The following is a 13,303-nucleotide window of genomic DNA, read 5'->3' on the forward strand; positions in this document are numbered from 1 at the left end:
ACCTGTAGATCAGCTTAGCTCTACCACCAGGCTGCACCACTGCAGGTTTCCTGTACGAGGTGTCTCTTGTGAACAGCCATAGTTATTCTTGTCTCATTCAACAGACTTATTTTAGTGGCACTGCTCTCCTTCCCTATGAAAAGTGGACTAACCCCAAACCTTTTGAATTCTGTAATTCACATTTAAATATGTAGTGTTGAAGTGAGAAATGGTAAATACAAAGCAGCTAATGCAAACTGCACAAAATATTAATGTAAATCCCCACATTGATTATTATTATTTACTTTGTGTAGTATTGTCAAGACTACTAAATTCTAGCAGTAGTAGAAGCTTTTAATATAAAAACCTACTTTGTCAAATTCTGCCCGCAGAGCATTGAAGTCATTTTTGGCTTGCTGTAGCTCCTGATTCAGTTTGTTTCTTACATCACTGTTCTGCTGATCCAGCTTTTGCAAGGAACGTTGCTGACAAGAGAGTTCCTAGAAGACAGTGGTAAAGTAGCGAAGAAATAAGTACATAAAACAGCAACAGGTCTCCATTTTTGTTACTGGAGCTATAACGGATGAATACTGATTTGCAGATACTACCAGCTCAGAAACACTCCTCTTACACAATAAATAATTTAAATACAACTTTGGTGTGTGCTGCAAGTTTTATGTGGACAAGCATGGTTCTAATTCAGTTTGTGTCATCTACTGAAAAACTCCATGATAGCAACAGTCATATCATGAAAGGGGGGGAAAAATACCTAGATCTAGTGAAAGTAAATATTAACATTTGTTATCTTACAGACATGTTTCAAATAAGATTCACTTTAAGCTACAAGTGGACAAAATCAACTCTTCTTCATCATTACTTGTATACCACACTGTAGGTGTGATATTTTTCCCCCCAGGGAAATTCATACTTATTTATAAAATAATATCCAGCATGGGAACTAATCAACAAGAGACTAACAAAGGCAGTCTTTTGTGAAAATGGCACAAAACAGATTTTGTGAAACCTGCAGAAGAACAATACATTTCATGTGGCTCTTACAACACAAGTAGGCATCAATTAAGAAAAACAATCATGATTGCAATTTCCATTTGGTCTGTCCTTATGCCTTTGGATATTACAGTTATAATTCTGTATAAATTGCAGAATCAATCTTTGCTAAACTTTGCTAAAAATATGCATTTGTTACACACCATTCTTCTGCATAGAACTGATACAGATAAACCTGTAATTATATTCCCACACAAGAAGTTGACAGAAGCACTGCATAATTTGGAGGGAAAAGATGTGACAACAGCTCGATGTCACTTTAGCTAATGCTAGTGACTAACACTCAATAGAGTACATATTAGATGTAAAGAGCTCTTCTGCAAATCTCTGGCCAGAAGCACTTCTTGAGTGCATGCAAGGAGGCCCTTTGGACCCTAGTGAACTTATTAATGAAGAGATTAATTCAATGTCTTTACATCCCATACCAATACAATAATTATTTCTAAAGCTGAGGGACTGAAAAGACCTTGCCTTTTAAACCGTAACACTACAAGAGAGAAACTGCAAAAAAACCTTTTGTTAGGCAAACACTCAAAACAACAAAAAAGTAGTTCCTTTACTTTTAGATGTCCAAAAGTTAGCTACATACTTCTAAGCTTACAGGGGAGGCTCTCTTCCATTCTCAGCAAAAATTCAGATAAACTGTGAAGACAAACATCTAAGTGGCAGGAATAACCTGCCTTCTGGAGGTGCCTCTGATAACACAAGGTAAAGCAGAGGCCTAAATAATTAGCTTAGATGGACATCTAAAATTCGAATGCCAGAAGTAAGGGAAGATATAAATTCCACCTTTTCAGTTTGGAAACTGGATGTAAGCTTTCAAATGAAAATTGACAGAAAACATTTGAAATTATGTACCAATGCAAGAGCAACTCTGAAACCAGGTTATGTTACCAGCTAAGAAAAAGGCTTTAGAAGCCCCAGGCATTTCCCATTATGGAAGTTAATTAAACACATATTGAAAACTCACCTGCCTTGTAGAAATTGAAGTGGAATAAGAAACCTACAAGTGAGCCTTTACGGGACAGAATCTAGTAGGACCAGGATTTAGCTTTCACAGAATGAAAAAATCCCAACCAAGTAAAATATACAGAGGAGAATTTCCAATATTTTCTGTTCAACAATTATTCAAAGATCAATTCTTATGACTTCTTCTAGACAAGGTTCTGTTTGTCTTTGAGATCCTAGGTTAGATTTTGTGAAACTGGTTTTTCACTCCAGCATCATTAGCAGTATTGTTCATCAGCCACTCCAGCAGAACTGCTACCAGTGATTTAGTCTTCCTAAGGATACCTCTGAGAAAAACTTTCAGGACAAACATTTGACACAACAGCAGTTGCCCTCAGGACAGCTTCCTTCCCAGTCCCTAAAGAAAACTTAAAATACCTATCCAAAGTATCATCATCACTACGAAAACTGAGTCATCTTTTGGATTTTCCAGCACTGATTAAGTTTAGATCTCATCTGAATCGGTGTTCAACTAAACAAACATCAAAACAAACTTCACTAATTTTCCTGGGATACCGCTAGATTTTTTTCTCTCTGCACTAGCTGGCAAGAAGAGAAAGCTAAGGACAGATACACTAATCTCATGTCTTACCATATTCTGAGCACAAACCAAGGTTAGAAGAGAGAAACAATCCTAAAGAAATTTGTTTGTCATGTGTGAGACAGGAAAAGCTAACTAAGATTCCAAACAAACAAATAACTGGGTTATTACGTTGTTTGAAGTCACATATATAGCAAGTTTGTGGTCAGTGTAACCTAGTCTCTTGCATATCTGCATTTCAACCAAACCTCTCAAACAGACTAATGCCTAATAAATAGTAACAAATAATCTTGCATCTCTCTGGCAGCCCTTCCTCTCTGTAGGGACGTGTTCTCAGTTTTTCCAATAGCACTTGAGTCTTTTACCTATTAAGTGTGATTGCAGTTAACTGGAAAGTAGTTACAAAAAAAAAAAAAAAAAAAAAAAAACAAGCCATGTGATTTTGTCTCCTCAACAAGTCAAAAGTTAAAAAAGTTCTTCTTGTCTTACCTCTTGATATTCCTTTTCCTTTGCTTTTAATTTCTGTTCCAAGGACTGACGAGCACTCTCAGCATTTTGTCTTTGACAATTCAGTTCTTCTGACAATCTTTTCATCTTTTGCTCCATTGCTTGGACCTAAAATAATCAAGCCCAAGTGTATGGGAACTGCTGAATCACGGCCTGAACCTCTGATTGACCACCTGAGGCAAGCAATGAGTCAGCCATGGGAGAACAGGTGAAGGCAATTCACCTGTGCTACCGGAAGGGGTGGAACCTGGTTCCACCTTTCCTAGACCCCATTTAAGTGCTGACTGCCACTGAGAAAGGATCTCTTTTCAGAGATCACTCCTCTTGGAGTCTTCTCAGTAAGCCCAGGACAAGGCTAAGCTTTCCATCTATTCTTCTTCAGTGTGATAACCTGTTTAGCCTAACTTTCTTGTGTATTTCTTAATTATAACATCTGTATATTCACTGATTATACACCAAGCATTAAAAGTACAAGTGAAGTTTTATTGCAGTTCATCTCCATTCAAATAAAAAGACTAATTTCACTTAATACAATTGTTCTAGCCTCCAAATAAACTCCAGTGTAACCCTGCATGGTATCAGAAATTCTTAGTAATCCAAGGTACTAAACACATACTTGCTTATGTTGGTGATAATATGTATGTATATACATATTTCTTAAAAATGATTATATATATGAGTGGAAAAAAATAGGAGAGAATATATATCTTCTCACAATAACATCATCTTCAGAAAAAAACACAACTTTGATATAAAGTTTGAGGATAAAGAGAGTAATTTATTAAAGATCATTCTATTTATAGCAGTCTTTTGCCCCAGAACTGTTTGCTTGACAACCCACAGAAAAATGCTGCATCTGACATTAAATCACGGATTCAAGTAATTATGACTTCTGCCCTATTTTCCTATTTGTCAAATGCTGCCAAAAGAGACTTCAGGAAGGTACTGCAATTCCAATAATCAGTAAGAAGAAAACTTCACACTGGTTAACTTCTACAGTTTGAAATCCAAGATTTTAAGAAGAAATATGCTCTATTTTGCATGATTATCTGCAAAACTCTGATTTTCCTTTTATGTATTTTATATTTAAATCAACTCAAAATTATTGACGAAATAAGTTCACCAAGTTGTTCTACGCTGTTGATTTTTTTTTAAACTATACTTAGTATGCCTATGAATGGAAATTGCTTAGAATTAGGTCATGAAATCACATTTTAAGATTACATATTTTCTCAACATCATCTTGCATGATATTTTAACCCATCTTTTGGTTCACACAAGTCATTTAAAATGCAAAGACTATGCCATCACAACACACCGTAGTTCAGGCAGCACACGCTGATTTTCAGCCAAAGCTGTGTAACAGATCCTTCACGGTTAAAACTTGCCACCAGATGTCATTGTTGCTCTACACAATTTAATCTAAAAATATTTTTCAGAATTTCAGCCAAACTTGCCTGAAGGCTACAAGTAAAGACTGGAAAGTATTTCTTCAAGTAGAGTAATAACCTTTCAGAAAATGGACATCAGCTTATGAATAGTCAGTTATATCTGCTTATGAGTACTTACAGGTAATAAGTAAACTAGCATTTTCTTGTCAAAACTGGATCCTCAGCAAATGCTCAAGAAATTTGTCAGGGTGTCTTGATTCTTATCAAAACAGCTGAAAGCTGACACACATTAATACTGGGACTGAACTTTAAGGACACTCAGAAGATGTGTGATGAAGTATCTCACCTGTGCAGTAGCCTGATCAAATTGTGTCTTCATCTGAGTCAGTTTATCTCTGGTTTTGTTCAAGACTTTACTCTTCTCTGTTAATTCCAGCTTTGTTCTATCCAGCTGAAGTTCAATCTCTTGATGCTTATTCATATGGGATTTCTTCTCTTTTTCTAGAGCTTGCAGTTGTTGTTCTAGGTCTTTGACACTGGAATTTAGCTCTGAATTTTAAAAACAGTCAAGATTAAGGATGCTTCCTCTATGACTTCCAAGGGTCTATAAATTCTAAAATATTGAGAATGTCTGAAACCAATCTAATGCCTGACGAAAACAGACACTGCAAAATGTTCAGCAAGCAGAACATAGGAGTAGAATAGTTGACCAAATTGACAGGTTCCACTTTGTAACAAGAAGAGCAAAGAAAAAGTCAGGCCAAAATGCTGCAAAGGCAAAAGATTATTTGTTCTCTTGCTATTGGTTTTTCCTTCTTCGTTTTTAAAAATACAGAAACGTATCTCTGGATAAATACTTTCAGTTCAATTCTATTTATTTTTAAAGGAAAGGCACCCACTACAAACATTTGCCTGGGACAACTGCGAGCTTCTGATTCCAAGAGATTTTTTACTCCTGTAGTGTTCTTCACAGACAAATTTAGTTGTGTATTAAGAATGTTTAATCAGTGAATTTTTAAACACAGATACTGCTCAGCCATAAAACTCAATAATCATACAAAATTAAGGATACAATATGATCAAATTCAACATTGAGTTGTAATTAAATCCTGAAATGTTTTAACTCTAAGAGAATTGTTCCAAAAACAACGGAATCATTAGAGAAGGCTATCCTCCTTTAATTTTTACGTGATGTCCTCTGCTCACCCAAAAATCTCCTTCCAACTCTTATAGCCCTTATGTAAAAAACACCACAGCTTATGGATAATCTCATCTGCCTGGTCTTGGTGAATACGCACACAAGTAGCCAGCTGGGCTAGATGTCAAAGGAAGCAACAGGTACCCTTCCCTCAGTAAGAAACCAATTCCAATAACTCCCTTCTATCCACATGGCATGAAATGGCATGAAACCATGAGCCTCTGAGTTTTAAATAAATATATCAGATACCTTGGTTCTGAGCTCTTAGCTGGATGATGAGCGAAGAGTTACCATCTTCAGAAAAGCTGCTGTCAAACTTGCTCTTCTCTGATATTCTACTCGAATTGGATTCTTTTTCCCATGGAAAATAGGGTGTTGAAGAAGTTCTTTTTGCAGGGGTTTCTTGATTTCTAGATGGCGTTTTTTCTTGTTGCCATGAAAACACAGATGAAGAAGCCTGATGTCGAGCAATATCCCTGTGACTCAAAGAGCTTTGTTGAAGATAAGGCTGATTTATTTTCTGTGACCAAGAACAAAAAAAAAAGGAGATCTAACTTCATACAGCTGACATATAAAAAAATAATCCACTTATTAATAACCAAATAATAGGTTGTGATTATTTCACATTGTTGTGACAACACATCATCCATCAGTGCAAATTACTCATTGATATCACCACTTTTTATACTATGTAAATTCAATTACTGTAATTGAAGCATACCAGGTACTTATCAACACAGATCAGGATCTCCAAAACAAGGAGACCAATTAGGTCACTCTGAAAGTAATGCCTCATACTTATCTCTACAGAAGCTACAGCAGTTAAAAGAGCACAATAACACTATTTGATAGAACAACTTCTCAGCTACAAAGCATGGTTTTTCAACATAGCCACCACAATACGCCATATATTTTCACCTTTTAGAGACAGTGGGAGACTGAATTTAGATGTCATCACAAGGATTCAGCCAGTTCACTTTGGAGTGCCCTATGAATTCACTGGCATATGTTAGAATCATAGAATAACCCAAGTTGGAATGGACCCACAACAAATTAAATCCAACTCAGGGCTCCACACAGGACTGCCCAACATTCAAGCCTCCTGTCTAAGAGCATTGTCCAAACACTTCTTGATTTCCAATCGCCTGGTGCTGTGATCACTTTGCTGGAGAGATACTATCTGTATCTGATTATCTATTCTTTTTATCAAGTGCTTTTAAGACTTGTTCTGACCTCAGTTTAAGGTTATGCTAGAGATTCACAGCTGCCACAAAGAACAACTTTAACACAGGAAGCTTTTTAAGCCTTTAGATTTACTATCTAGTAAAAACTATATATTTGCTTCATTTTTGAGGGTTTTTACATCTTAGTCATTTGCTGGCTTCAGAGATCCTCTAAGATACTTCCTCCTTCTCAGACATTAAAAACTGTACTGATTTTTGTTTGCTGGGTAAATTATTGCTCGTAACCTTTTCAAGACTATTTTATTATCCTATCACATTTAAGATGCCCAAACCGGCACAATTTTCACTTGTGCTTCATTGTCTATGCTTCACTGATTTTGAAGGATGTGCTCTCCTTTTTAACGTTCATTGTTTTGCTATTCAATAATGCTGGCTTTAGATTACTTTTACATGGTAATAAGTAGCTTTTTTAAGAAATATATATTCTAATTATTTTTTAAGTGATGAAAAATGCATTTCACTTGGTTTTCACTCAATTTTCCAAGTTTAATCAGTAGTAACTGTCTTAGATATCACACACGCCCTTTTCAAAACATACTTACCTTAGCCTGGATGGTTCTCAGTTCTAACTCTAGCTTCTTTCTTTCTTGTACTTCTTTCTTATATTTTTCTTCTAATTCTTCAAACTTAGCATCTACAAAGAAATGAAGAATACTTCTTTAAAACGTAACTTAATACTCAGGTGTTACTGATGTCACTAATTTGAAGATATAAGAAGATAAAGATGCTTTGATGTGGATACAGAGGTTTTGTTATAAGCGTTCAGATTATTATGTACAATAGTAGCCTAAGTCAAAAACAGTCTTATAAAGAACACAAATGACTGTTGACAATTTCAGTTGAAGCACATATACTAGGTGAAAGACAAGAAATTTGTTCTTTGAAACAGCTGACACTATGAAAAACATTCAAAAAGCCATTGCAGTCTGTTGATAAATACTCCCATTACTATTTCATGCCCATAAGGGTAGTGTTTAAAAGGTTTAGTATTTGCTGTAAGAGTTCAATCTGCACTAATAATTTTTAAAGTTGGAGTTTATGGTGTTAAGAACCAGGTACCCTCACCATAATATGGATCCTACATAATATGGACTAGGCAAGACAGTACACGTGTGCTGTTTAAAACAGCTCTCCCACCTTCTAAGAAAATTGGCAGTGCTATATGAAGAAAAAAATCATTTACCATTGTGACTCTGAACTGGCGTTAAAGGAGCAGTAAAACTTTTCTGTGGAGTACCACTGAACGACAAGTCTGCTGCAATCAGTGACTGCTGACTTCTCTCAAGCTCACATTTGTATCTGTTTAGGAAAGAAGCAGAAGGAGTAGTTACTAAAAGAAACTAGAAAACTAGAAGTCAGTTATCTATTTCTAAGAGCCTGAAACGCATGAAGAAATTATACTATTCAAGTACCAAATTTAAAAATCAATTCTGAACAAGAACTGATTTTTGTGAGCATGAAAAGTTGAAGCTGATTCCTGGAAACTTTATTACTAGTTTAGAAGTTATATAGTAATTGTTGTAATGGAATAGCAATCTCAGTCCTGCCTAGCAAGCACAGGTTGACAAGACAACAGCTTCAGGTTGCATCTATAATAGTAGTGGCTCCACAACTTCCTAATCATTTTCTCCTTCTGTTTTATAACAAAGAATTCTTCTCCCAGGAGGTTATCAGTTGCTATGAGGTGGCAAATAACATTACACAATCAGTCAGTATAAAACAGAACTAAATGCAAAATCAAAACTGACAGCCAGTTGAGCTGTACATAACACTTGTAGTACCACAGTAGACAACTATGTAAACCATAAAGGAAATTAAAGAAGTGGAATAAGAAACCTACAAGTGAGCCTTTACGGGACAGAATCTAGTAGGACCAGGATTTAGCTTTCACAGAATGAAAAAATCCCAACCAAGTAAAATATACAGAGGAGAATTTCCAATATTTTCTGTTCAACAATTATTCAAAGATCAATTCTTATGACTCATCATAAAAAAAGTCATCTCTTTACAGCTTTCAAAATGGATGAGATGTACCCTTAAGTTGTAACCTCTCACAGCCAGCCTCTCACAGCAGATTTGTTCTATTTGTCATCAGTGAGGCCATACCAATCCTGCCAACCACACTGGATTCTTTTTCAAAGAATCTCAGCAATCTCTGGCATAAGGTTGGTGTTTCTATATATCATAAATTGTTGCCAAAATTTAGAATCTTCTTACGAATGTAATTCACAACAGTGAAATACCTCAAGTTTCCCTTGTTTTCTCAGAATGGGGAAAGACAGGGAAAAATGAAAGGAAAAAAAAAAGGCAAAAGGAGAAACAGAAAGAAGCCTCCAACAACTCTCTCTTCATTTACCTCAATAAGAATAGTAAGAAGTACACCTTCCAGCAGTTGAGGGAAGTAAACATAACTCAGGCCATGATGACAAGCATTAAACAAAAGTTGGCATCACAGGCTTACTCCTCTGAGATGATAATTCTACATTACTATTATCAGCACAACACTTTCCTGTGTGCAGAGGATACTCAACTTCATTGACACACGTTTCAGAAATGCTTTTATTTAAGAACAGAGCATATCTCTAGTATGAGAAAAAGTTTAACAGATGATGATGTTAACTTCACTGGGGGGAACAAGAGGTTAGAGAGCAGCCCCATGGAAAGGGATCTGGGGATTCTGAATGACAGTGAGTTGAACATGAGTCAGCAGTGAACTCTGGCAGCCAAAAGGGCCTATCATACACTATGGTACACCAGTCCCAGTGCTGCCAGCCAGGTGAGGGAAAGGATTGCCTGCTTTGGTGAAGCCTTTCCTCAGGTAGTGCGTGTAGTTCTGGGCACCACATTATATTTGTGTCCTTATAAAGACAAAGCTATCAAGCAAGCATCCAAAGGAAGGCTACAGAGATGGAGAGGGGTTTAGAGGGCAATGTGCATGATTTATTCAGCCCAGAGAAGAGCAGACTGAGAGGAGTCTTCAGATGGCTGACAGCTCCCTCACCAGGGAAGCACAGGAGCAGGTGCTGATCAGCAGGTGCTCATCTCTTCTCCCCAGTGACAGAAACAGGAGATGAGAAAATAGCCTGGTAGGGTCTGAAGAAAAGGTTTTTCTTCAGAGGTTGCCCAGAGCAGTAGTCACAGCCCCAAGACTGCTGGAGTTCAAGAAACATTTGGACAATGCTATCAGACACAGGATTTGCATTTTGAGTGGTCTTACATAAAGCAAGGATTTGGCATGAATCCTTATGGGACCCTACAGCTCAGGATGTTCTGTGTTTCTTTCTAGACAGCACAGTCACATAGCCTCTGTGCCATAAATCTGATAATATTTACAAATTGAGGTGTTTTTCCATCAACTTCACTGTAACACAGAAGGCAAAGCGCTAACAAAAACAATTACCTGGAACCACAACTACAGAAGAGTACCATTGGATAGGCACCTATCAGTACTAACACAGTGTTTTCCCTATAAAAAAATAAAAAAAGCATGTTTTCACAGAGCAGAGATGTCTAGCTCTCCAACAAACCTCTATTTCAGTAAATAGTACAGCACGAATCACTTTATTTCATTAAATAGATATGGTTATTTGGTCACAGCACCTGCTTTTAGAAGTTTCTTCTTCCACTCCAAGAAGTGCTCACCCCTTCTTCTTCCTGCTGTCATAGTTTTAAGTAGACTTGATCTTCAGTTATCCATGCACTTCCCTTACAACTCCAAGCCCTTTACAAAGTTTACTTTTGCAAAGTAACTCAGCTGTACTAACTCATTATTTGCTAATGCAGAATGGATGTTTCCTTTCCTCATAAGACGTTGCAGAATCCCCCCCTTAATTAAGGGCAAACCATAAGCAATCACTGCTTCAAGCTGCAGACAGAACTACCTAACAGCTCACATATACATACGTAAAAACAGGATGAAGTTTTGAAATTTTGCTCACAAGATTTGAACATGTAAGATGAAGAGAAACTGAAAGACCATAAATGTCACATGAAAATTGAAAAACAGGAGAAAATAACTGATTGTAAAGTGAGAACTTGCTTTGTTTCTCCTAACCTACCTTTTCAGTTCTTGTTCTAATCTTTCGATTTCCTTTTTGCTGGAACTCAGCTGCCCTGACAGAATGTTGACTTGAGATTCTTTTACTTGAAGATCATGTGAATTTTTCTGCTTTGCTTTGTCAAGACTATCACACAATTCCATCAAGCTCTGGTTCTCTCTCTTCAGACTTGCAGTTTCATTTTTTTCGTTTTCAACCTAGTTGGAATAAAGAATATTTCAAAAAGGCTTAATATCTAATCTTCATATCTTTACTTAAAATAACAATTACACAGATTACATACTGTTTTTTTTTCTTCCCAATATTCCAAATTATAACAGCGCCAAAAACCTCAGAAATAATTTCCAGACATCCTTGGGTTTAAACAAAAACACATCCTTGAAATTCAGCTCAGTCACATTAATACCCAATTTACTGAATAGACATAATCACATCAAAAACTCATTAGCTCTTAAATAGTGGTCTATACGAGTTCACAGTCTTCAGTGATTGCCTTATTTCTCTTTCTATCCTCTAAGCCTTAGCAATTGGAATACTTTTACTACCTAAAGAAAAAACGTGTTATTATTATAAAGGGTTGCAGCTTTGTGTTGGAAATAGACCCTGGCAGATCTCCTCCTCCTCTCCTCTAGCCTGAGTCAAACTATAGCCACCTGCTGCTCAGCAGTAACTACTGGGAAGTAGGACACCAGAGCTCCTCTCACCTTTGCCTCCAGCTGAAAAGCACTAAGTATTTTCTGCTGCTTCTGACATTTAAAACACATCTATTTGAATCTTTTCAGTATTCCCCTTCCTCACCCCAAAATTTTGAGAACACATCAGCTGAGAACCTATCTGGAAACTCAGGAAGGAATAAATAACAATAACCCAGGAAAACTACTAAACCTGAGTTTTGCTAGAAAATTGTATCAGCCAAACAGGAATAAAAGGTAAACTTCTGCAACTGTATCTAAGCTGTATTCAAATGTTGCAAGGCAGAATTCAGGTTATGAGTTTCTAGCTTCTAGTCCAGAGGGCTGACAGCCTAAAGCCAGATGAGACAACATCCCATCCCTATAGCAATAAATAAATAAATAAATCCCAAAGTACAGATACACAAACAGAAATCTGAGATGCATGTAAATTAAAGTAACAAATGAGACAAATAAGCATACAGAGGCAATATGAAACAATAAGAGATCCTCAGTTGTGCTGCTCTCGTGTAGGATGCCTAGATTTTTAACAGGCGTAATAATGTAATGTTTTCTTAAACATAAAGCCTAGAAGAAAGGCTCAAAGTAAGCACACATTTGGATGTGGACGACCATTTCAAACACTGATAAAAGACATAAATACAATCAAAACTTGACAAAGAAAGGGATATGATGAACAGCTATGAGAAAGCAATGAAGATAAGCAGTTTATATTTCCATGGTACCTTCCCAGTCAGTCAGCATGAAAAACAGAAAAATCATTCATCTTCTAACAACACTCGGATGACAAAGCTTCACACAATCACATCAGGCTTACAGAACAGCATTTTAGGGAAGTTACCACAGTACCCACATTACCTTCTGTTTCTGCTTTTGCAAAGCTGCCTCCAAAGACTCTAACTGGAACTGTCTTTGCTGACGCTCTTTTTTCAGCTTGTCTACCTGACTCTCCAGCTCGTGGATCTTCTGAAGGACCCGTGGGGACAGGCCTTCTTTCCACTCCTCCACAACCCAGCTCATACTGAGCAGGCTTTTCCCTTTACAGAACAGGTGTAACAGCGCCTGAAAAACAAAGGCAACTACAATTAGACTTAAAGAGGATTATCTGACTCTGTCACGTTTACTTTTTCAGTACACCTACTTTTTAACGTAGCAGTGGTTATAGTGAAGTATTTTACAACCTTGCAAGCTTCCCGAGCTAGCTGCTAGCTTCTAACATTAGGTCCTATTGTAACACATTTCTGTCCAGTTAAGAGAAGGTTTAAAAACGCGCCACTCAACGCGCTGTACTTCTGCAGTGCTGCTCCTCAGAGCTCCGTGCAAAGCAACGGTACAATTTCAGGCCGCAGCAACGCTTCGCCCCTGCACGCGCTTTACAGACCGATAGCGCAGAGCTCAGCGCTCAAGTCGCTCCTTGCTGACAGACACAGGGACACGCAGCTCAGTCTGACCCACCCTCCGGCCCCGACCCCTCACCGCCAGCAGACCCCGCGAGGAGCCGCAGCTGCCGGTCCCGCCGCTCACCGCCGTTATTCGAAGCAGCCGCTGCACCGGCGGCCGTTGTGCACGCCCAGGCGGCGGCTCAGCCGGAGCGCGCTGATTGGCCGCTGCCTCACG

General features: G+C 37.6%; 1 protein-coding gene across 1 annotated transcript in view; it reads right to left on the reverse strand.

Annotated features, from left to right (window-relative positions):
• Window positions 1-12,706, reverse strand: part of CENPF (centromere protein F) — a gene marked incomplete at both ends in the record, with an annotated part of 35,050 nt that extends 22,344 nt beyond the window's left edge. The window contains 8 exons of the mRNA XM_079532605.1: window positions 351-479; window positions 3,086-3,211; window positions 4,841-5,043; window positions 5,942-6,212; window positions 7,479-7,570; window positions 8,120-8,235; window positions 10,995-11,191; window positions 12,545-12,706. Coding sequence (XP_079388731.1) covers window positions 351-479; window positions 3,086-3,211; window positions 4,841-5,043; window positions 5,942-6,212; window positions 7,479-7,570; window positions 8,120-8,235; window positions 10,995-11,191; window positions 12,545-12,706 — 1,296 coding nt within the window. The remainder of the gene's footprint in view (window positions 1-350; window positions 480-3,085; window positions 3,212-4,840; window positions 5,044-5,941; window positions 6,213-7,478; window positions 7,571-8,119; window positions 8,236-10,994; window positions 11,192-12,544) is intronic.
• Window positions 12,707-13,303: the final 597 nt, after the last annotated feature.

Source organism: Tetrao urogallus, assembly GCF_951394365.1.
Source record: "Tetrao urogallus genome assembly, chromosome: 2".
Lineage (NCBI taxonomy): Eukaryota > Metazoa > Chordata > Aves > Galliformes > Phasianidae > Tetrao > Tetrao urogallus.